Here is a 25550-nt window from a genome sequence, read left to right on the forward strand (position 1 = left end):
ACATTTTAGCTTGTCCAAACTCACTACTTTCATCATTATCAGCAATACTCAAGCACATACTCGGGATAGATCTGATTGGAATCAAAGATGACAAAAACTGTTGGATAATGAATATTGTCTACACAACTATCATATGTGTATTTATCTTCATCATCATCAGGTGTACAATAATCCACACTTCCTGTTTTGTACTTCCCAACAATAACTCGAGCAAGCAGCATTGTTTTAGTGCCCCTGCCAGTAATTTTTTCACTATAAGTGTTAGCAAAGGATGCGTGTTTTGCAAAGTAGGTTCCTGAAAAGAAAGAAACATAGGTATTTGATATATATTTTGTTTAAAATAGCTATTAATAATATATCTCAATTATATCACAACAAACCATTGCCATATGTGTGTCTCCTTCTTTTACTTTGTGGTAGTCTGCAGTTAAAATTAAATGTGCAAATGGAGTGAAGGTTGTTTGAGCTCGTGCCATGAAACAGCTTTTGCTCTTCAATTTCTGACTCTCCTTTAATCCTCATCAACTGGATTTTTTTCCTATGAATTTTCAAAGCAGTCATACATGTATATGGATTATTCATGCAAGAAAATATAGAATTATATAATATTAACAAATGTATACATAACACAATTCCATTTGTGTCATGAAAAATCTTTGTTAAAGGGCACCTATTTCATTGCTAAAAACTTTATTTTGTGTATTTGGTATAATACAATGTGTTCCCATGGTTTATGGTTAAAAACACATAATTTTCCACATACCGTACATTTTTGTAGCTCCAGATTTCCCTGTCTTCATGAAACGCACAGATTTTGTTCAAAACTCATTGATTTGAAAAGCTCTGTCCCTGATTGGCCAGCTAATCTGTACGTTGTGTTTGGCCTGAATACCTCTGACGTCAACCGGAAATCTTGGAGTTAACTTACAGCCTGTGAGTCCGAAGCAAGAGGAATTATGATAATGTCGGTCTTTTCTACGTCAACAGGTCCAGGAAATAAACTGTTGCCTACAATCCGTGTGTTTGTTGTAGTCCAAGAAAATAGATTTACGTTGGAGACGATAACTCAGATCATCGTTTACTTTGGGGTTTGTACCTTTTGCATATCATTAACATGTACAAATACACACTTAAGCCCTATTCGGATGGGATTAGTTTTACAGGGGTAGATGGCGTAAAGTAATTTTACCACAGGATGTTGGTAATTTGGACGGGATTAGAAATCTCTGTGAAACATTCAGAAGTGGGAGGGGTTAACTCGATTGCGCAGTGCGTCACCTCTCGTCTTCATGTGCACGTTACCTTGCTTCCTGATATCAGATGTGCAAACATCATGAAACAGACAAGGAAAACGCGAAACACTGTGATTAATTTCAGTTTGGGGAGAGCGTCAGCTTCAGAAACAGTTCTGTGCCTCTGAGAAGTAAATTTGACTTTTTTTTAAGTTTGTGTCGTGTTATTCAGAAACTGACTTGTTTTTCCGTCTAGAACACAAGTAAATGCTTCTTTAAGCACTTTTTTATTTAAAAGAAACCCGCAAATCAGAGTCGGCGCCAGACCATAACTAACTGGGGGGGGACACGCGGCTTCCAACGGGGGGGCACGTAATCAGAAACAATAACGTGCAAAAACAAGGCATAAAACATCAAATACAGTGCAAGCACATACTCATACAACCGGTAGACTGCCAGCTCATTCCCGTATAAAGTGCAGAAGATCACAAACTAATCAGTATATTACCATAATCATGTCGCAATTGCCGTTCACGGTCTATAGCCACACTTCACATTTAAGCTTACGTAAATTAAAATAACACTAACTTACCTTTTAAAAAAGCTGAAGGCGGCATGTGCGAACATTAAACTTCCTTAAAACAGTGTCCTGTCCTGTAGATTTGAAAATTCCGCCTCAACCTTGTTGGCTCTAATCTCTGAGTTTGAGCCAATCGGTGTTTGCATGAAGTCAGATTCGTTTTAAATGTTCTAATATCCATATTTTACAAGATCCATAAAATGCCGCAAAAAACAAGTTGCTAGTATCAAGTCACAAAAATATGGTAAAGACGTAATGATGTACGAGACGCCGCAATGCAACCAATCAGAGAAACTGGTCTATTTTAATTTCAAAAAGCATAGATCAACTATATTTTCCTTATTTGATTACATTAAAAGTCATGAAACATTCAATGTTTAATTTATTTAAATTATTCTTTATATATATATATATATATATATATATATATATTATTCTTGATATATATATATATATATATATATATAATTAATTAATAAAAACTGTGTAGGGGGGACAAAACAACCTCTTTGGGGGGGCACGGCCCACGAATGCCCCCCTTGACGCCGGCCTTGCCGCAAATTAAAAGGAAATGACGCAATTTACATTTATATTTACAGCTGGTTTATTCGCACTGGATTAGTATTACCTGAGGTAATTTCTCCGGACCTTTTTACAGAAGGTAAAAGTCGCCGTAATCTTTACTGACATTGTCCGTAATGATTACTCACAAGGAGCATTCGGACTGGACTAAAATCACTGAGAAGCTCTGATAAAAATTGCTTTACCCCACCTCCCTATGTAAAACTAATCCCGTCCGAATCAGTGGGGAACCTTCAGGGCCTTCTACGCCTTCAGAGAAGGCCTAAAAAAATGTATAAAAAGATTTTTTATTATAATAATACAAATAAATAATATTCAATAAAAATATGTTTTTACATTTTTTAATTTCTATTTAATTCAATTCAATACAATACATGTAATATAGTTTCTCTCATCTATGTTCTAACGTTAAGCTTACTGTCAGGTTCATGTCATGAAAACATCTAATCCAATCAGAATCGTCCGTCTCTATTAAGGCCCGGTTAGCTGGCTCATTCATTGGTTAGGACTTCATGAATCCCAGGGAAGGCCAAGCTATGTGTTTTGGTGTGGAGAGTGACAGGCAAATCGACCAATCACGTTTTGATTTCAAGTGGGCGGGCAAAAAACAAAACATTGTAAGCCTTCATGAAGTCCTAATCATGCAACAAACTGGATGCGAGCTGCCGTAAAACACCAAAGACGAAGATCATAGACCGTTAATATTAATACAGTCTAATGGCCCGAATCTCTGCGGTGAGAGTGGTTGAGGTAAATGGCGGAAAACGTGATTGACGTTGTGGCTAGCTTGATAGGGCTGAGATAAAAACGAAATTACTTAAGCGCGTACTCGTGAAGAGCACAGCTGGGAGAAGCGCGTGCAGAGGAGCCTGTGCATATGACGCGAACACGAGAAAAATAATGGGTTTAATTATACTTTTACTTCCTGACAGTTTCACTTGTTACGTGAGGATAGTAATGACTGACAGACAACGCCGAATTACATACAATATAATTTCCTAACTAAATCTGGGAGAACGCGAAAAATATTTTTTACCTCGCTATACCCGATGGGCAGGGCGGAGATACATTTTGGTAGCCGACAAGAATTCGCAATAGCCCCGGGACCTGGGGGCTCGGGCTAGCGATTTTGCGAGCCCTGGATATCTTATAACAACAGTTATAAGCCACAAGGAAGTGCACTGAGAACGCAGGGTGCTATATTTCCCTTTATGAAAAAGATTAACAAGGTATCCGACAGCTAAATATATATTTCCAAAAATAAAATATAAATTAAAGAACATAATTTAAGCTTGTTAAATGCAAATTTACAGAGCCCCTGTCATTACAGAGCAGCAGAATCTGTATTTGTGTTTATCAGTTAGATTAAAGTAATTTTAAACTTTAAAACTGCATTTAAAGGCAGACAATGCCCATTCTGTAATTTAACTTTGCGTGCTCAGAATTTTTACACGTTCACTGTATGATTTAACGAAAATATGAATAGCCTAGTATTATGGATGGAGAGGCATTTGCACTTCATTGCATATTTTGAAGGCCCAGCTGAAGTACCCACGGTTCGCCACTGGTCCGAATAGTACTTTACAGTTTACACACTAAAAGAAATGAAAAAATTGGGTAATAGGGGCCCTTTAACCGGATTTGGCTTTTTTTAGGTACTGATAAATAAATCTCATTAATTCAGGATTGAGAAAAATATATACATTAGCTGAGAAAGGTATTGACAATTAAATACAATTGTAAATATAAAAAGTCCAAAGCATGTCATATGTCCACACAAAACAAATAAAAATAAGAATACATATGAAATGAAGCCTATTTGTAGAATCACAGATTTTGCATGCATGATTTACTGTAAATAAACACAGAGTACTTCATTCAAATCATATTAAAAATATGCATTACAGTTTTCTGCTGTAATGCAGTGAAAGAATGACTATTGGGAATAACAAAAACCACCAAAAGTTAAATGTTGAGATTGATAATGATTTGGAAGTCATGAAAATAGGGTGACAATGAGAAAAATTATAATGGTCTGCTAAATATATTAAGGTATGTGATGTGCATGTCTATAAGATTTACTTTAATATTCAGTAGCAATTCTCATTACCTGCAGTACAATTCCCAAAGGTCCACATTCTGTATTCTGATTATGGAAACAATGGTTTGCTGCAGTAGGCCAACATCCTTGACAAAACTCTCAATCATCTGATATTCACTGCTTTCTTTTTTCACAATAAATGCCTGATTATGAGAGGTACAATTTTTTTAGAAGACAAAAACATTAGATCCACTAATATAGCATCGACAAATGTAATATTGTTTAACATAAGAATGTATTGCTACCCGATAAGGTTCCTTGGGATCAGCGTTTTCCCAGTGAGCGGGTGGAGATGTTGAAACAGTATCACATTTGCATCTGCATTGTGAGACAGGTTGGTTTCGCTTTCATTTATTTGAAAATCACTATCCATGGACACACTATATACACACATAGGAATCAACCCCCCCCAAAAAAAATTAAATAAAAAGAAACTTAAATCATCTGCAAACAAATGCAAATGTTACCCTTTTCTTGATTTTGAAAAACATATTGTTTTGTTTTATCATTAACAAGCTATTTTTTTATTAAACCAATCTGCTTGAAAAGTGTCCTTGTGCCATGTTTGTTTTTTAAATAAATGCTTGTTTTGTGTTTCTTATTTGTTATGTAATTCTATAATGCATTTATTAAGGACTCACCTGCAGCTATTCTTAATCGTAAAACAGCGTTCAATTTGCCTTGTTTGCCCAGTTGTTAAGTTGACCTGGATTTTTTCTTGAATAAAAACATTTTCAATGCATATGATTAAACATTTAACCAGATTCATGACCATCATATATGTATGAACTATGTTTGGTTCATTTAGTGTAATACTTTGCTTACTTGCAAAATCGATCTTAACTGGCCCTCCTGCGGTGGTTATGTTTACAACCCCATATGGGTTTCTGGTGTAATATCTCTCTAGATCAGCACTGGACATGAAAATGACTGGCTCATCCTAAAAACATAAATGAATAAATAAAAGAGTGAAGAAGAGATAAGCAATTAAAGTTTAATTACAGCAATGAAATAAATAATACATCACCTCAACCATGTGCCAGGCACCCCGCTCCATGTAAAACCAGTACCACTGTATATCAGATTGATCCTTACTTTCCATCCTATCCTCCAGTTTGTATGTAATAATCAACTTGAATCAACTTTGGCATTAATCAGAAGTAAAAAAATTGACTACAATTCAGTTTACTTAAATTAGAAAGTTCCAAGTTTCAAATAGCGTAATTCAGGAACCAAGCACAGACCTTGTAACCTTCCTGATATTTCACTCATGGAAATGTCACTTGACATGGTTATACAGTTTCGTGAAGGATGGTATTAACGAAGAAAAAGAAACTTAAATGCTATTTAACCTAAACAAACAAAACCAGTCATTCACTTAACCAAACTTATGACTTAGAGCAGCATCAAAGGCAGTGTTCATGTGTGCATCATATCTGAGATATATGCTTGGGGGGGGGGTCACCATAATGCATGGAAGCTTACTGTCATGAAACATGGTTGTTATATCTCTTTCTTTCAACTTTGACTTTTTAGACGTCATCCCCTAGTCGTCCAATCACTCCACCCAATAAAAGAGCCCACCAGGCCACACACATTTAAGCCCCATTACAAACAATGTGTTATTGCCATTTTTCTATCAGTCTGTTTGGGATATATTGTGTTGTAAGTTACTCTATTTACCTGTTACCTTGTGTTTGTACAGTATGTTAATCCCCTGTGTTTATTTGGAGAGGTGTGGACAGATAAGAAGTTCACTTAATGTACATTTTGCGACACGTAGGTTATTTACTATTAGCTCAGAAGCAAGTGTATGTTTTTCACAACATGTTTGGTTAAAGAGAGAATAGGGGCGTCTTGGATGCTGACGACATTTGTTCCTCCCTCTTTCTTTTCCAGGTAAGGTTTTAAACACGAGATTTGATTGGTTTTGTTTATTTCTTTATTTAAGCGCCTCTCTCCTTCTATTATCTTGTAAATACTTGTATTGTAAATATCCCTTGCACAGTTTATTCGCCATTTTTACTTATTCACAATAAACCACTTGTTTTTGCACCGCACAAATTGTCCAGTTGTTTCGCATATCTCATGTGCGTTGGCATGTGACACGGCTAGTGTGCCAGACAAGAAGTTGTGGTTTTAAAGTATATTTTTTTGTTGGGTTACGGGCGAAAATGACAAAATGAGCTTATATTGGCTGTTACGATACACCGTACATCTTTGGTACGGTAATATGACAGTACAGTTGATATAGGTTTGCACATCTCAAACAGCTATGAAGATCATGGACAGAAAAGTACCTTTTTATCTCCAGACCTTAAACGAAAAGTCTATGCACTATATTTTTACATACTAAGAATCTTGAAGAATCCTTTGAGAAAACTTTGAGAACCACATTCAACCAATGGGCTGCTTAACCCTATGATATTGATATTCAAGACTACACTTATTTGTGGCCAGCCAGATCCCCCATATTTCTTACCACAAACTTGGGCCATTGGTTGAGCCAATGTTGACATTAATGTTTTAACAGAAGAGATTTAAGAATTAAAGCACACTGATAGGCCAAGTACCAAAAGAGACTGAGATGTCAATTTTTCAGATTTTATTTTATTTATTTATTTGAATGTTCTGTTCTCACACCATAAGCCAAGTACTCATTTTTACATCTTTACGGAAACTGAATTATAAATTTCTCAATTATTTATCAATAAATAAAGGTCTTCGTGATTTCACCTAGTTTCAAATATCAAGTACTGTCTCTCCTTATTCAGATACTATAACAGTGGTCACCAACTTGTCAATCTTGGAGACTGTCCTTATCAATCTCGAAAAAAATTGAAAAACACATAAACATGAATGTTCAGTTTAGTGCTTAGTTAGGGTGGCCATTCGTGCCAGTTCCGCCGGACACATCCCGAACATGTTTTCGGGTTCGTTCTCCGGAAGTCGCGTTGGTCGACCGCATACGTCATCAGGTTTAATATTTCCGGTTTAATTTCAGAAAAGCAACCATTACATTTCAAGGTAAGAATGAAACTACAATGATTGTATGTCTTAAAAGAAATAAATCTTAATTTTCTAATGTATTTTAAGTGAAATTTGAGAACCTCGATGACGTATGCGATCGAGCAACGCGACTTCTGGAGAACGCACCTGAAAACATGTTCGGGACGTGTCCGGCGGAACTGGCACGAATGGCCACCCTATGCTTAGTTCTCTTAATTCAACTGTTTAATTAATTTTTCAGTGCAGCAATAACCATTTCAAGGTTGAGTTTCGAAAGCCATGAGTTTTATAACTATAGTTTTAAATGTGTTACAACGTTCCACATTTCGGTTTTCATGGCTTGCCCTCTAAAAGTGGCGCTTTGCTGTTAACTCACCTGCACAAAACTTTCATTAGTTACTGAATATATGTATATTACGATTCTTAAATACATTTTTATAAAACAATTACCACACAATACAAATATTTAAAGCAAAAAATATGTATCAGTGCAACTTCAAAGCCCTCCTTCCTCTGGAAAAAATAGTCCCGGACGACTGTCAATAACAACAGAATGTTGTGCATATGTTTACGCTGCTAAATTGGATTCATTTGTTCTATTCTTCACGGCTTATGGAAGACACATTTTAAGGCTGCATTTTAAGGCTGCATTTTAAGGAACGGTTTGAGCCTTTAGGCATGCTACTGTAACCAATCGGTCTTAGAATGCAGCCCAAGTTCAGAGGACACAGTCTTTGAATTGGGCTACAAAATTGCTGGGCGCAGTGGTCATAACTGTGTTTCATCAGAAATAAATTACAGGTATTGACCAATCAGAATCAAGAACTGGAGCTACATGTTCTATAAAATACAATACAAGTTTAACAATTAAATATAAATGTTATATATAATAATATAAAAATGACATTTATTGCTTAATTTGATTTAGTTTGGAAGGTTTTACTAGTTATTCGAATTTTACTTTTTTAGTTATTCTACTTGTTCTGTACTAAAAATATTAATTTAGTATTTTACTATAAAAAACAAGTGTGTACTAGCTATACTAAGGTGTACTAGCTACCAATTTTACATTTTAATTATTCTATATATTTATTTACATTTTAGTATATTAGTTTACTATAAAAACAATTGTTTTCTTGTGTTAACCTATTTTTTATTCAAATTAAAAAACTAAAAATAAAGGCAAGCAGATAACTAACTTTTTAAAGTTGAACCAGCAAATTGTTTTGACAGTGCAGTTGTATAAGTTATACTGTGCATTAATTGGGGGATTAAGGCAAAATGAAAGGGGGGGGGGGTTAAACGGTATTTCATGCATTCTGATTTATTAACACAGTTTAAGAGTTGGTTTCTTCATGCTCACTTATTAGGGGTAAAACATATACAAATAATTTATTTTTATGGGCACTGTCCGCGGAAAAGCACGTTAACGCAGGATTTCGTTGAAAAGTCTCAACGGCATGTAAGTGCATATATGAAGAGTTTCGTTGCAAAACGAGATAATTCTGTTTTTAACATTTTTATCAAAACATGTTTATTATTATGTTATCATGTTATTATTTTGTTTTTAAATCAAAACAAACCAACTGCAGTTGAATTGATATTAATTGGAATGCACAACCAAAAAACGAGATTATCTCGTTTTGCAACAAAACTCTTCATATGTAAATGGCACAAACATGTAGTGAATCCATGGCCGTAGCCATCTATAAGGCAGTGGTCCAGAACTCTGTAATCTTTTCATTTAAAAAATAAAATTTGAAGTTCTCTAAATGACTAATTCCTTTTTCAAAACAAATATGCATATATAATTAAGTTTGGACGCTTTACTGTATAGTTTAATGTAAAATGACGAAGATTGGCTTAAGCTGCGCCGGCGCGGGTACAGAATTTGCAGTGTTGCCAGATCCCATTGTTAAAATTCCTCTTTAGTGTTTTAGCAATTAATGTGACACTTTGACATTATCTATAAAGTGATTGTTAGGTGTAGGTTTGTATTAGCGACTTCTCTGATTTATTTCTGAAATGGTTTGGACGAACTTTGTTTTTTTAAGGCCAATTATTTTTGCTTGTTTTTCGTACTAATATCTGGCAACATGGAAACTGAAAGTTATCAAATATGACGCATCATTCAGCGCGAGCAGATTATTGCTGATACTACATTTGGTAAGATAAAAGCAGAAATTATCATAATTGTGTCTGTCAGAGTATCAACAACACTATCGAAAAACAGAAAATAACTCTGGTACAAAGAATTAGGTTTAAATAAAATATGCCGAATATGTTAAAACGTGTAGCGTAAAACGGTAAAGCTAATCTCAACAAAACATTAAGAATTTTGTTATTTCATTCAATTTAGAAGTTAACCTTTAACAAAGTAATGCTGAAAACAATAAGAGCACTAAACAAGTTCTTGTTTAAAATCTTGTAACGTTTTTGTTATATAATATTGCTTATTAAAATGACTACAAAAATAAACATTGTTGCATGAAAAAGTAATAAATAATCCAGCAGTCCCAGTCCATCCCACAAAACAGAGTGTGTACCCAAAGTGTAAAAAGGTTAAGACAGAATATTTTAGATCCCAGGTAAAAATAAAGTATGCTTTAATGTACTTAAACCACTTAAATACTAGCAAGTACATTTGTAAGTTATGTAAAGTTATGCTACAAATATACTAAGTAAAGTTCTACTTGAGCAGTACTTCAGTTTACCTGAAAAAGTAAGAATGCCAGTACCAACTAGATTTTTATTGAAATAAATGATGTCTCAAAATAACACTTAGATGTTCTTAACTTAATTTTATTAAGTACCAAAACAAATGTGATATATAAGCCACAAAATGAGTGTAAAAAGTGTATTTTATTTATGTGTACTTTTTTACCATGGGATAGCATTTGTTAACCCCACAGCTGATCTGTCTGTTATAAATCTGATAAAACTCAAGACTCTTCAGAGATTTGAAGGATGTAATACTACCCTATAAGTAATCCAGATTAACATCAGATATGTGGAAACAGCGTGTGTTATGGGAGCTTTAATGAATGAGGCGCTGACAGATTTTTTGTTAATATCTAACTGAATGAATGCACTTTGTATTTTTTAGTCTAAATTATATTTAGATTAGATTAACAGTTTGCCATTTGCTATAATTAAATATAATTTTCAAATCTGACAATGAACAGCAGTTATTTAAACATTTATTACCCGTGTTTATTTCTTGTTTACTGTTTTTTTATCAAAACAAGTGTTACATTATTCAACATGTTGTGGGCATGATATGAAAATATTATCATAATTCTTAATGTTAACTAATGTCAACTTCAGTTTGCAAATTGAGAAGAGCTGGTGGTTCCCGGAGTATCCATAGGAATTACATAATTAAAAATGCTGCGTTTCAACCCATGGTTGAGTAAAACACTTCCTACTTAAATCAAAGAAAATGTTTTAAAATAAAAAATGTATCCAATAATTTACTTACCTTTATGCTCATATGAAGCTTCAAAAAGTGGATCTATTTAAAAACAATCCAAAAGACAGTGGGCTACTAAATGTCTAAATGTGTAAACATTTCAGCGTCATGAGCAGACAACAGCTGAGCACTATTGCACAGAAGACATTTCTGAGTTAAAACGACCCAAATAATGGGTCGCCCCCACCCAACCGCTGGGCTATTGTTAATCAACCACGTTGAAACAACCCAGCAGTTGGGACAAAACAACCCACCATTCAGGCAACTTTAACACACACAGAGGGTGTGTTAGTATACAGTAGGGACAACACATTAAATGTGTTGTCCTTGTCCCTATACTAACACACCTTCTGTGTTATTATTTATTGTTCCGCTCACCACAGTCCTGCGACGTTAAATCAGGAATGTCTTGTCTGCAAGTGCTCATTTATCACAAAATAGAGTAATGCAAGTAACCAACTCATTTAAATTTCAGTTATTGTAACTGTGTTACTTGATTTAAAAAAATACTTCGTTACAGGTTCATTACCGCTAAATGTAGTGGAAATACAGTAACGGAATTACTTTGTAATGCGTTAGTCTCGTCACTGTTTTTAACACAACTTGTGTTGTCCCTTTTATTTATTTTAACATGAAATAACGCCTTAAATGGCACATGACACATCATTATTTGCAGTGTGTATATATATATAAACAATATATATGAAGAGTTTGGTTCCAAAACGCGATAAACGCCATTTTTGAAAAAAATGAGTTACTGCCAAAATCAGTATTATATCAGGTCAGTATTTAAAAGTAAATAATTAATTTTACGCAAAATCCAATACCCGCCATGATATTCTGTCATCTTTTCTCCCTTTTTTCCCAAAATGCGACAAACGCCACTACTCCATTTTTACAGAACGCAATAAATCCATTTCTGATATTACAGCGGACCATTCACGCAATGTAAACAAACAATGGCGGACGCGCTGAGTCCACGGAGTCCTAGTTTTCCTCATCTACTTTGTACTTCGTGATCAACAAACGAAACAAAATAATACTAATAGCATTGCCAAACCTGTGATGGTTTTCTGTGACGGGAAAGAAACGTAAGCCATCAACAGCTTATAATTTCCGCGAGAGGCACTCGGTTGCTTGTTCTCCAGACAGCATCAAGCTTCTCATGCTAAAACATTGTGTTCTTAATATAACAAAGTAAGTGTCTTGGTTAATGCCATTAATGTTTATTTTTTAATCATTGTATACCACTAGTCAACTAAATAAATATAAAATGGTAAAGATGAATGCACATTTATACATTGACTTAATTGATTTATAGCATTTTGAAATAAAAAACTGTCATGGATTTATTGCATTTTGTGGAAAAAAGAATTAGTTTTTATAATAAATGTTTGAAAATCAAGTTATAGATTTGAATTTTTTATTTTTTTATAACCTAAAGATGCTATGTGAAAGTTTGTAACAGAAAATAGTGGTTTTCATCTTGTCACTTTCTTGGTATAGAAAACACGTTTTTACCGAAATTTGTCAAAATGGATTTATTGCGTTTTGGAACCAAACTCTTCATATAGTACTTTGTTACTTTCACCAATATCATTATCAGCGATACTCAATCACATACTCAGGATAGATCTGATTGGAATCAAAAATAACAAAAATGTTTGGATAAAGAGTATTGTCTACACAACTATCATATGTATAATCATCTCTGTCATCATTAGGTGTACAATAATCCATGCGTCCTGTTCTGTACTTCCCAACAATGACGCGAGCAAGCAGCATTATTTTAGTGCCCACATTGGTGACATTACTATAGCGGGAAGTATAGGATGCATATTTTGCAAAGTAGGTTCCTGAAAAAAAGTGATTTAATGTAATATTTAAGTATATTTCATGTTTAGAAACAACAAAAGAAAAAAAGAAAAACCCACCTTTGCCGTATATATGTCCATGTCTTCTCCGGTCTGATAGTCTGCAGTTAAAATTAAAAGTGCAAATGGAGTGAATGTTGTTAAAGCTCGTGCCATGAAACAGCCTTTTCACCTCAATTTTCGTCTGTCCTTTAATCCTCATCAACTGCATTTTTTTCCTATGAATTCACAATAAAGTAACTTTTTTATATAATATACAATTTATATAATGCAAGAAATAGGACTACTGTAATGTATACAAAAAATGAAGCCTTATAAAATCATGGAGATTTTTGCATTGTGACATTATTTTCACAATTAATTGCTCTTCCTTATTACATTTTTGATGAGTTAAATTAAACATTCTTACTAGAAAAAACACAAAAACATCTGAATACATTACAGTAATTTGTGGGAAAATATGAGAAAATGTCATGAAGATGCTACAAAAAGTCCAATGCTAAAAAAAAATATGATTTCACAGTGGCTTGCTGTACATTCATCGAAATATAAGAAGCTCAGATGCAAAAGCTGCTAATCGCCATCTCCATCAAAAATGAGATATATGAACCCAATCCACTTAATCCAGGGCTCAGGCCATTTCTGTTTGTTGGTAGAATCTGCTAAACAGCACCTCAGTTTTCAGCAAACTCCTCTAAGTGCACATACAGACAAACCAGATTGGATGAACGACAAGGCGCGAAACAACAGTTTTTCACTCTAACACTTGAGACCCTTCAGAACTTGCACCTGAATAAAACCCAAAATGTAGCAGTGGAACACAACGCCCCCTAATGAGTAGTTCAGTTTTTTAAAGTTAAATTATAACTTTAATTAACTGTAATGTTTATAGTTGCATCTTTAATGATTTGGGAGGAAGAGTATATATTTGAAGCAGAGGTTTTTGCCAAAAAAAGCTTGCATGAGGGTTTTGTAGTGAAATACAGTCAAATTGGTTAAACACCAACGAAATGTCTACAGTTGTGAATACAGCATTTCAGTTACTGACTAATAACATTTTCATTGCCATTAAAGTGAAATTATTGAATCTAAACATAAGAGTCTGAAAAAAATGCTCATTTACAAGAAAACATGTCAGACGCACGGAATGTCGTGTTATAGTCATGAAAAATGTGGTAAATAAATTCAGCTTTTTTTCGTGCCTTGAGCACGAATGTCTTTTTCGTGTCACCCACACAAATTTCTATAAATTGTTTTTCGTATCGGGGCAAGACTTTCTTTTTTAAGTCATTTTAAGTATTGTTTTCTATTTTTTTTCTATTTTTAAATCATTGTCGCTTGGGGTTGGGTTAGGTTTGGGGTTTGGGTTATGATGTACTCTTATGTAATGGTTTCTACATGTTTTTCTTATGCTTTTAAAATTATTCTCGCCTGGAGTTGGGGTTAGAGTTGGGGTTTGGGTTAGGAAAATGTAAATGTCATTCTAACCCCAAGCGACAATGATGAGAAAATCGGAAAAAAACAATGAAAAAACAATACATAAAATGACACAAAAAATAAAATCGTGCAACAGACACGAAAAACTATATAGAAATTTGTGCGAGTGACACGAAAAAGACATTCGTGCTCAAGGCACGAAAAGCTGAATTTCGTGCCATGGACACAAATCAATTAATAAAATTTTGCGTGACTATTACACGACTTTCCATGAAATCAGTCTGGACGCACTTAAGGGGGTTTGTATTTAAATTTATATCTTATAGTACAGGAACCACAAAAAGTCAAATGTTTACATTGATAATGAATTGGAAGCTTAATTGTCATAAAAATAAGGTCACAATGGAAAAAAATCATTATGGTCTTAAAATGCTAAATATATACAGGTACAATGGGATGTTCATGTCTGTAAGATTTACTTTAATATTCAGTAGCAATTCTCATTACCTACAAAACAATTCCCAAAGGTCAGTATTCTGTATTCTGTAGATGGAAACAATGGGTTGCTGCAGTAGGCCAACATCCTTGACAAAACTCTCAATCTTCTGATATTCACTGCTATCTCTTGTCACAGTAAATGCCTAATTATGAAAGGTGAATAATTTAAGAAGGGGTATTCACAACTTTGCTATTAATTAAATTTTTATTAGATACTTGCTCCTACCCAATAAGGATGCTTGGGATCAACATTTTCCCAGTGTGCAGGTAGAGATGGGGAAACATTATCACATTTGCATCTGTTATTAAGTGGAACAAATTGAATGCAGTTTTTTGACTGTACCATTTTCCATGGACACAATCCTACAATAATGAGTCTCATCTGAAACTGTTCTCAGTCAGAAAAGAGCGTTTAATCTGTATTGTTTGTCCAGTTTCTAAGTTGACCTGCATACTTCCTAATACGGAGCACATTTTATATGGAATATAATTTATATGGAAACCAATGACTGTCATTAGTGTAAAACTTTAATAAATGTCTGTTTAATTTACACAATATGATACTTTATCTGCTTACTTGCAAAATCGATCAGAAATGTCCCTCCTGCAGTGGTCATGTTTACCACGCCATAAGGGTTTCTGGTGTAATTTCTCTCTAGATCAGCACTGGACATAAAACTATCTGGCTGATCCTAAAAAAAAATAAGTAAATAAATGGGAGTAAATGAGCGTATGCAATTAAATTAATAAAAATACCTACATCACAGCAATCAAACAAATAATACATCACCTCAACCCTGTGCCAGAGACCACACCCTGCCTTGTAAAACCAGTTCCACTGTGTGTCGGATGTGTCCATATACTCCACCTCATCCTCCAGTTCCAAATCAGGTGAGTACATAATAACAGGCAAATCATAAATAAACAAACAAAAAAAATTATTTAAAATTTAACCAGAATTTTTGTTTCTAAACATTTAAGACGAGCAACACTGGACGCTGGTGGATTCAGAGACTAAACAGGCAAATGCACTGCGTTCAAAGCTGTAGAGAATCGGCCTGTGAGGTGAATCAATTTTTCCACAGTACACACAGTTTTGCATGTGTGTAAAACAGAGGTGCTTCTTTCTGTAAACTTACGCCTCTTTCACTGTGGATGCGTTAAAATGCAGTATTTGGATCACAAACACAACAAATGCAAGTATGCATTATTTTATATAGGATCCTTATTTTACTATCACTGTAGTTTCTATTAATTTAATTAAAACATTTTTTCTCTGTATCTATAAACAAAAAAGGTCATCATTGCTCTGAAGGATGAGGTGCACTCTGCATCCGAAAATTGCATGCTTTGTGCACTGTAAGTCATATACAATTAATACAATATAAATGATAAAACTATATCATTAAATGACATTATTAATGACACTATTAGTGTTACAAATAACAAGTTGTATTATATATAGCCTAACAGTAGTCAGTGTTAGATGGCCCTCTACTGGTGTATTTCATCTCTGCACTCTAACATTGGTTTCATTTCGTCAAAACCAGGAAATACTTTAGTTCCTGCAACAGAAGAGACACATTTTGTATGCTACTTGCGATCGACTATTAACAAGAACATCAAGAAAAAGAGGAATGTTTTGCTTTGCTGTTGTACTGTAAGGTGTCTAAAGGCGTTGAAATGGCAGAAGCCAGCATTTCGGTGGCCCAGGAGCAATTTACCTGTTCAGTGTGTCTAGATCTACTGAGGGATCCAGTAACTATTCCATGTGGACACAGCTACTGTATGGACTGTATTACAGAATGCTGGAATCAGGAAGACCCGAAAGGAGTATATAACTGCCCTCAATGCAGACAAGGCTTCAAACCAAGACCTGCTTTAAATAAAAGTACCATTCTGGCTCAAATGGTGGAGATACTGAAGAAGACAAAAATCCAAACTCCTGTTCATTGTTATGCTGGACCAGGAGATGTGGGATGTGACATCTGTTCAGGAAACAAATACAAAGCCATCAAATCCTGTCTGGTGTGTCTGACTTCTTACTGTCAAAATCACCTTGAACATCACGAGACTATATTTAAAGGTAAATCACACAACTTGATAAATGCCACTGGACGACTACAAGAAATGGTCTGCCGAAAACATGATAAACAGTTAGACATCTACTGTCGTACCGACCAGCAGTACATTTGCTATCTGTGCGCAGTGGATGACCACAAAACCCATGACACTTTAACAGCTGCAGCAGATAGGACAGAGAAACAGGTATGGACTTTATATAATATCAGCACTGTTAAATAATAATAGCTAACAGGTTTTTATCTACTACACCTGTTGTTGTTTTCGTCACAGTCTGTCACTTATGGCTTGCTCACTGGGGGATTGTTATTAAGTTTAGCTTTAATTCTCGAGACAAAAAAGACAGTAAACTCATGCCGAGTGACCCCCATTTAGACCACCAGCGACTTTATTCACTCCTCTCTTTTAATTAGGTTGTTAGGAGGCGTTTCTAATTTTACTTGTCATAAACAAATAAGTACCGTCCACTCCAGTAACTGACAAGAGACGGATGACGTAAACTCCACTGCTTCGTTTTAAATATAGATCATGTCACTCTGCTACTGCTAGTCACTGTTGGTCTGAATGGGGCATGAGACTAATGCCATTTATCACAACACTTTAACACAGTCATAAACTTTGGTTTTGTCCTTCCTTTATTACTTTATTCCATTATTACTTAACCCAGGTATTCTATTGATCCTATATTATCTAATAATCTAAATGCCACCCAATGGTCAATTAAATTACACAATTGACATACTGTATAAATGGCTAAATTTAGATCTACTGTATAGATGTCAAAACTGAATTTCATTGATTCTTGAATGGCATGCTAAAACTGCAACATTTAATGTTTTAAACAGTTTACTTGTTTTACAGAAACAGCTGGGAAGTTTACAGAAGGGGATCAAGATGACAATTCAGCAGAGGGATAAAGATGTTCAGGAGCTTAAAAAGACACTGGAGTCTTTTAAGGTGAGTTGTACTGTAAGCAGATGGAAAGCTAGCTTGCTATTTCGAAGAGTAAACTACAGGTGATGACCATTGACAATTTGCACAAGGAGGGCAAGACGCAAAAGGTCATTGCAAAAGAGGCTGGCTAGTCACAGAGCTTTATGTCCAAGCACATTTATAGAGAGGCGAAGGGAAGGAAAAGATGTGGTAGAAAAAAATCTACAAGCAATAGGGATAACCGCACCCTGGAGAGGATTGTCAAACAAAACCCATTTAAAAATGTGGGGGAGATTTAGAAATATTGGACTGCAGTTGGAGTCAGTGCTTCAAGAACCACTACACACAGACATATGCAAGACATGGGTTTCAGCTGTTGCATTGCATGTGTCAAGTCACTCTTGAACAACAGACAGCGTCAGAAGCATCTCCAAGACAAAAAGGACTGGACTGCTGCTGTATGGTCCAAAGTGATGTTCTCTGATGAAAGTAAATTTTGCGTTTCCTTAGGAAATCAGGGTCCCAGAGTCTGGAGAAAGAGGGGAGAGGCACACAATTCACGTTGCTTTGAGGTCCAGTGTAAAGTTTTCACAGTCAGTGATGGTTTGGGGTGCCATGGTATACCAGGAAGTTTTAGAGCACTTCATGTTTCCTGCTGCTGACCAACTTTATGGAGATGCAGATTTCATTTTCCAACAGGACTTGGTGCCGAAGCTACCAGTACCTGGTTTAAGGACCATGGTGTCCCTGTTCTTAATTGGCCAGCAAACTCGCCTGACCTTTACCCCATTGAAAATCTATGGGGTATTGTAAAGAGGAAGATGTGATATGCCAGACCCAACAATGCAGAAGAGCTGAAGGCCACTATCAGCACAACCTGGGCTTTCATAACACCTGAGCAGTGCCACAGACTGATCGACTCTGCCATGCCGCATTGCTGCAGTAATTCAGGCAAAAGGAGACCCAACTATTGAGTGCTGTACATGCTCATACTTTTCATGTTCATACTTTTCAGTTGGCCAAGATTTCTAAAAATCCTTTCTTTGTATTGGTCTTAAGTAATATGCAAATTTTCTGAGATACTGAATTCGGGATTTTCCTTAGTTGTCAGTTATAATCATCAAAATTTAAATAATAAACATTTGAAATATATCAGTCTTTGTGTAATGAATGAATATAATATACAAGTTTCACTTTTTAAATGAAATTAGTGAAATAAATCAACTTTTTCTAATTATATGACCAGTACCTGTACATGCTCCTTGACCTCGCCACCAAACCACGCCTGTATGATGTCATCAGATTTAGTGACACAGATATATATATATATTGTATATACTGTTTTCAAGAAATGGCTCATTTTAATCCCAACAGCTTTTGTAATAATGTTTCACTGCAAAACGAAACTGTCATTGAGTCAATTGCACATTAAGTCAATTTTTGCAAAGACATAAGTGTTGTTGCCTTGTCATATGAGCTTCATCTGCGACTAATAATGGATCAATTAGGTTTCAGGTGTGTATAAAAAGAACCCCAGTACACTAGACCTTCACATCAACTGCAACTAGACCTCTGCAAACATGCCTAAGAGTCACCCTGAGACTAAAGTTTTGATTATCAAGAGGCTGAAGACCAGATCCACCTTCAATGTGTCTCAGAGTCAAGTACAGAGGTTAAAAATGATTTGAAGAGACTGGAGAGGACTGTTTGTTGGCTCGAAAATCCAAGGCCCGCCCATTTTCCACTGCAGCAGAGCTCCATGAGACCTGGTCACCTGAACTCCCTGTGTCAACCAGAACAGTTTGTCGGATTTTGTCTCGAAATGGCCTCCATGGTCGAATCAGTGCCCAGAAGCCAGCACTAAACAAAAGACAATTGAAAAACCGTGTGGCATTTGCCGAGGCCCACAGCCTGCTAAAAGGATGGACGCTGGAAAAGCAGAATGTGGATTTTTCAGATGAATCTTCTGTTGAATTACACCACAGTCACCTCAAATATTGCAGAAGCCCTACTGGAGCCCACATGGATCAGAGATTCTCCCAGAAAACAGTGAAGTTTTGTGGCAGAAAAATCATGGTCTGGTTACATCCAGTATGGGGATGTGCAAGAGATCTGCAGAGTGGAAGGCAACATCAATAGTCTAAAATACCAAGAAATCTTAGCTACCTCTTATATTCCCAACCATAAAAGAGGCCAAATTCTGCAGCAGGATGGTACTCCATCTCATACTTCCATCTCCACATCAAAGTTCCTCAAGGTGAAGAAGATCAAGATGCTCCAGGATTGGCCAGCCCAGTCACCAGACAGGAGCATCATTGAGCATATGTGGAAACCAAAACATATTGATGAACTCTGGGAGGCATGCAAGACTGCTTACTTTGCTATTCCTGCTTGACTTCATCAATACATTGTATGAATCCTTGCCAAACCGCATGGATGCAGTCCTTCAAGCTCATGGAAGTCATAAAAGATATTAAATTTGATTCTCACAGCAACACTACTTAATTTGCTGACATATTTTTGAATTTGCAGTAAATTTGTTCAATTTCTGTTTACTTTTGTCTTGCCAAAATTTGACCTTTTTGTCTTGATTAAATGTTCAATCTTTTTTTAGTGAAACTAATTTTTTTTAGTGAATTAAACATCATTTGGGAGGGTTTTAGCTTTTCATATGAGCTATTTCTAACACCAATTGATTAATTAAAAGCCAGGTTAATAACAGATGTTTCTACAAAATAGATAGGCGACAAGACTTTTGTCAGGGATTGTAGATGCATCATTAGCAGCTGTTTCTATAGGCCATTATATGTAAGTCGTCCCTCCATTTTAAAAAGGTCCAAGGCAATTAAACCAGTGTGACTAAGGGCTCTATCTTACACCCGGCGCAATGCAGCGCAATGCGCGACGCAAGTGTCTTTCGCTAGTTTCCACCCTAATTTTCACGTTTAGCGCCGCGTTGTTTAAATAGCAAATGCATTTGCGCCCCCTTTTGCGCCCATGGGCGTTCTGGTCTGAAAATGAGGTGTGTTCAGGCGCATTGTTGGCGCGTTGCTATTTTGAGGCAACTAAAATAGACTACGCCATTGACCAACAAAAACCTGGTCTAAAGTCTAAAGTCAATGGCGCAATGTGTTTTATGTTATTTAAAGAGCGCATTAGTAAAATGCGCCTATAAACGGGAGGACAACGCGGGTTTGCTTATCACAAAGTACATGAATGCGCAGCAGCACAAAAATGCTTTTAAATATGAAAGATTAAAGGATTGAATGTAAAAGATTATTATTGAGTCTCTTGGACATAATTGAGGACTTATTATGAGACGTTAGAAGGCGCAAAGAGCTGCTTCACCTGCAGCCTGGTAAGTAAATAAATGCTTTGCTTTGAACAAATGCGTCTGTTTTTAAATGTTTTTTTTTTTAATGCTACCTCACGGATTTATTGTATTGACCCTGTACCTGTGGATATGGTGAGATGAGAAACATTTTTAAGTAATGTTTAAAAAAACTCTTTGCTAAAAAAACGCTGTCCAACGTGCTGAAACGTGAGGAGAGCCGTTTGTAAATTCTTTATCTCCTGTTTGTTACAAATAAAGTATTTTTACAGTACAAACCTTATCTTAGATACTTGTAAATTATTTTTTGATGATATTGGATAGCTATACATTTAAAGCAATTACAAGCCTGCTTTTTACTTCCATGACTAAAAGAAAACGGGTTTTAAAGGTTTTAATAAAAAAATAACAATTTTAATACAAGTGAAAAACAACACAATTATTTAACATTAATCTTAAACTGGGGATCTTCTACCTCCGCTTAGTTTTTCAGTTTACAAAGTCCGTCATCTAAATAGGGATTAGACATAGCGCCAGCGCAACTTGCTTTTAAAGGGAATGAGAGCTGAGTCTCTCATTGGTTTACTGCACGTTACGCCCAAAATACTCCCATTACAATAGGACCTACCCTTTTCGACCATGCGTTCGGCGCAAAAACCATTTTTCCCGTCGTTAAATTAGCAAAAGTAGATTCGGACACGCCCATTTAGACGTTGCGTTGTGCGCTTTAGACAATGCGCTTAGATCGTTAAAATAGGGCCCTAAGTCTGCGTGTTTTTTTGTTTTTGTAAAATTTTGTAACCTTTGTTGGAGAAGTATTAATAAACTTAGTTGCTTGAGCAGCACAAACACAGTCCTGTAGGCTGCCATTGTTGTTATGGTTATCAAGTATGCCTCAAGTACTCATGTACTCATCAAGTACTCATGCATGCCTGTAGACTGAACACATAATAGACATGCATGCGACTTCATCATTTTCACATATTTGAACTGATATAATAATAAATAATAAACTTGCACTTTAAAAGCCATTTTCCATCACTCTTCAACGTCTCTTCATTGTTATGTGTGTCATTTTTTTTTCAGCGCTCTGCACAAGTAACAGTGGAAAACAGTGAGAGGATCTTTACTGACCTGATCCGCTCCATTGAGAGAAACCGCTCTGAGGTAACACAACTGATCAGAGATCAGGAAAAGGCTGCAATGAGTCAAGCTAAAGTTCTCTTGAAGCAACTGGAGACGGAGATTGTTGATCTGAGGAGAAGAAACGCTGAACTGGAGCAGCTTTCACACTCAGATGATCATATCCATTTCATCCAGGTAACCTCAGGCCGTGGTCAAGCAGGATCCTACTATTATAGGACACTTCTACTAAATGTACTGTTTTAATTTAAATATATATATACACATACACACACACTATATATATATATATATATATATATATATATATATATATATATATATAATAAACAATGTTTTTTGTATACGGCAGAGTTTCCAGGATCTTGCAGTTATTCCTGAATCTACAGATGTTTCCAGCATTACTGCTGGTTATCTCTTGTCTTTTGATATTTTGGGAAAATCCATTTCCCTTCTAAGAGGAAAACTTGAGGATTTTTACAAAGAAGAGATAGCAAAGATAACTCGTAAAGGTGAAGTATGATCCAATAATATATGCGCATAGGCCCATGTAAATATACATTTTCTCATATAAACAGACATATGAAGTATATTTAAATGTTTCTATAGTGAAATGCATCCAGATCATTCCTGCCCCGGAGCCCCAGACAAGGGATGATTTCTTACAATGTAAGTACGCATTCTCCTCTGAAGTGTAAATCCAAAACTATTGGTATACATTGATGTGAAGGTTGAACATGTACTAGTTAAAAAATTTCAATTGCGATCTGAGAGATGCATGCATCAATTAAATGTATTTGTTTTATGTTCCTTCCTCCAGATTTCCATCAGCTCACACTGGATCCAGACACAGCGCATAAACAACTCTGTCTGTCTGAGGGGAACAGAGCAGTTCAATGTACCGACAAAGACCAGGAGTATCCTGATCATCCAGACAGATTTGATAATTGGGTTCAGGTGTTGTGTAGAGAGAGTGTATACGGTCGCTGTTACTGGGAGTTTGAGTGGACTGGGCATTTTGGTGTGGGTATATCAGTGTCATATAAGACCATGAGTAGGAAGGGAGATTTAAAGTCTCGGTTTGGATATAATGAGCAGTCTTGGAGACTGCGCTGCTCTTCCTACAGTTATGTATTTAGTCACAGTAACAAACACATTAAACTCCCTAACCCACCAAGCAGCTGTAGAATGGGAGTTTATGTGGATCACAGTGCAGGAATTCTGTCCTTCTACAATGTTTCCGGCACAATGACCCTCATACACAGAGTCGAGACCACATTCACTCAACCTCTCTATCCTGGGTTTTTAGTTTGTAGTGGATCAACAGTAAAGTTGTGTGTTTTGTAACAGTTTACATGATCGTTTAACATAACAAAGAATTATTCTTTTTAATTAGTTCAAAGAATATACAGTTGAACTTACATGCTGCTTATATACACTGTAAAAAAAAGGCTGGTGAGAAAAGAGTTAAGTTAAATGTACTCCTGTTTTTTGTTCACATTACTTTATTTAACAACTTTTCTCCAATTTTTTTAAAAGTTGGCCGTCAGCATTTTTTGTGATTTTCACAAAAGTTTAACAAAATGCCTTCCAGGAAAATTTCTTCCAAACAAAACAGGGTACGGCTGACGTGCAAGCGGTGGCCTGGGGTGGGAACTGTCCTGTGGGGTCATGAAGGGCTGCTCCTTGGGCCGGTGCCACATCTTTATCTAAATGAATTTATCTAAATGTATCTATGAATTGGATTACCTACTGCTAAACATGTATGCATTACTTTAAATAACCCCTCATTCTTTACACACACATACACTTACAACATGGTATGTATGGGCAATGACTATATTTATTGTTTGTTTGTCTTATCTGTTTTCTGTTTTGTTCTATCCATTGTTATTTACCACATGTAAATAGAGTCACTTTCTGTGTTTGCACTATAAAAAATTTCTTCTATAAATATATACACATGCAAATATATCAAATGAAAGAACAGACCCTGTGCTTTCAATCAAACAAAACGGTACAAAATGTTTCATCCTATCTTCATTTGTTCTCTTTTATAACTAGTGTTGGCATTACAAGTAACTTGCATTATGTTATAATATTACTTTTCTGTAGTAATGAGTAAAGCAATGCGTTACTTCATAAATGTACACATTAAAATTTGAGTTACTTTTTAAAAAAAGTAATGCCAGTTACTTTTCAGTTTAATTAAAGGCAGGATAGGCAGGAATTATCTAGGAGAACTTTTTTACAGGTTTGTTTAAACTGTCTTTATATATCGATACATAAGTAAAATGTAAGTACTCTGAAAAAGAGAGTATAAAAATCGAGTGTCTGTAGACCTCTCACCACTGTTTTAAAGGCGGAGTCCACGATGTTTGAAAAACGCGTTGGAAAAGGAGACGGGCCGACTACCAAAACACACTTATAGCCAATCAAATCAAATCAAATGCCGGGTTGCGTATGTGTGGGGCGGGTCTATCAACAGAAGGTCCAGATTCTATTGGGGTAGGGGCGTGTTTGTTAAGGTGATTTCAAATATCAACATTGGCTTTCGAGCATCATGGACTCCGCCTTTAGGCACAGCTCATTTTTTCCATTCACTCCACCCCCTCCCTTCTGGGTTTCTTCTAAAGCCACGCCCCCAAAACACATGAACGCGCGACACCGACAGCTTTGCTGGGAGAAGGATTTACCTCAGACAAGCGGAGAGGAAGGAGCGTGGTGCATGTAATAACATCAAGTCACAATCACATGTAATAATACACCTAACTTTATCACTAGGAATATAAACAGATAGGATGCCTTCTAGTACTCACTATTAAGCCAGTGTTTTGCATGGAAGAGTTTCCGTGATGAAAGCATTGTTGACTCTGATGAGGACTACACTCCGCAGACAACACCGCTACGTTGCATCGTCGACTCGAGGAAAAGCCACGTGATATTTACTCTCGTTTGATTGCTTCGTTTATTCCCTTTTTGCCTTGTTTGCCTTTGCTGACTGGATATGCAGGTACTGTGAGTTCTGAATTCACTTTCTGGGAGTTCTGAATGCAATTTCTCTGCCATGCTTGTGCTCTTCCTAGAGTGCCTCGTGCACGTTCAAATCAATCGGCTGTGCGCATGTCTGGGCAGATCCCATAGCAACGGGTGGAGCCATGGTCGCGAGAGAGAGTGATATTTGAGCAAGCTAATCATATGTTTCGTCCCGAGTGGAGATAGTTAGCTGTGTTTAAAACAGTGGTGAGAGGTCTACAGACACTTGAGTTTTATACT

The 25550-nt window shown here is 36.0% G+C and overlaps 3 protein-coding genes across 3 annotated transcripts; 1 reads left to right on the plus strand and 2 right to left on the minus strand.

Annotated features, from left to right (window-relative positions):
- Positions 1–330: 330 nt before the first annotated feature.
- LOC129432082 (protein mono-ADP-ribosyltransferase PARP11-like) lies at positions 331–5910 on the minus strand. Its single transcript, XM_073866675.1, has 6 exons — positions 5523–5910; positions 5321–5435; positions 5137–5212; positions 4741–4813; positions 4505–4638; positions 331–538 (listed from the first exon to the last, which is right to left on the minus strand). The coding sequence occupies exons 1-6, from the start codon at positions 5595–5597 to the stop codon at positions 370–372; spliced, it is 642 nt and encodes a 213-aa protein (XP_073722776.1). The 5' UTR covers positions 5598–5910; the 3' UTR covers positions 331–369.
- A 6648-nt stretch (positions 5911–12558) lies between these two features.
- On the minus strand, positions 12559–15995 carry parp11 (poly(ADP-ribose) polymerase family member 11). Its single transcript, XM_073866667.1, is given in 7 exon segments — positions 12559–12832; positions 12911–13068; positions 14795–14928; positions 15012–15084; positions 15153–15243; positions 15363–15477; positions 15576–15995. Coding segments are annotated over 7 exon segments (936 nt in total). The 5' UTR covers positions 15687–15995; the 3' UTR covers positions 12559–12578.
- A 335-nt stretch (positions 15996–16330) lies between these two features.
- LOC129432746 (tripartite motif-containing protein 16-like protein) lies at positions 16331–24263 on the plus strand. Its single transcript, XM_055191340.2, has 6 exons — positions 16331–17053; positions 17729–17824; positions 22218–22451; positions 22627–22786; positions 22884–22943; positions 23095–24263. The coding sequence occupies exons 1-6, from the start codon at positions 16469–16471 to the stop codon at positions 23619–23621; spliced, it is 1662 nt and encodes a 553-aa protein (XP_055047315.2). The 5' UTR covers positions 16331–16468; the 3' UTR covers positions 23622–24263.
- The last annotated feature ends 1287 nt before the right edge of the window (positions 24264–25550 follow it).

Source organism: Misgurnus anguillicaudatus, chromosome 1, assembly GCF_027580225.2.
Source record: "Misgurnus anguillicaudatus chromosome 1, ASM2758022v2, whole genome shotgun sequence".
Classification (NCBI taxonomy): Eukaryota; Metazoa; Chordata; class Actinopteri; order Cypriniformes; family Cobitidae; genus Misgurnus; species Misgurnus anguillicaudatus.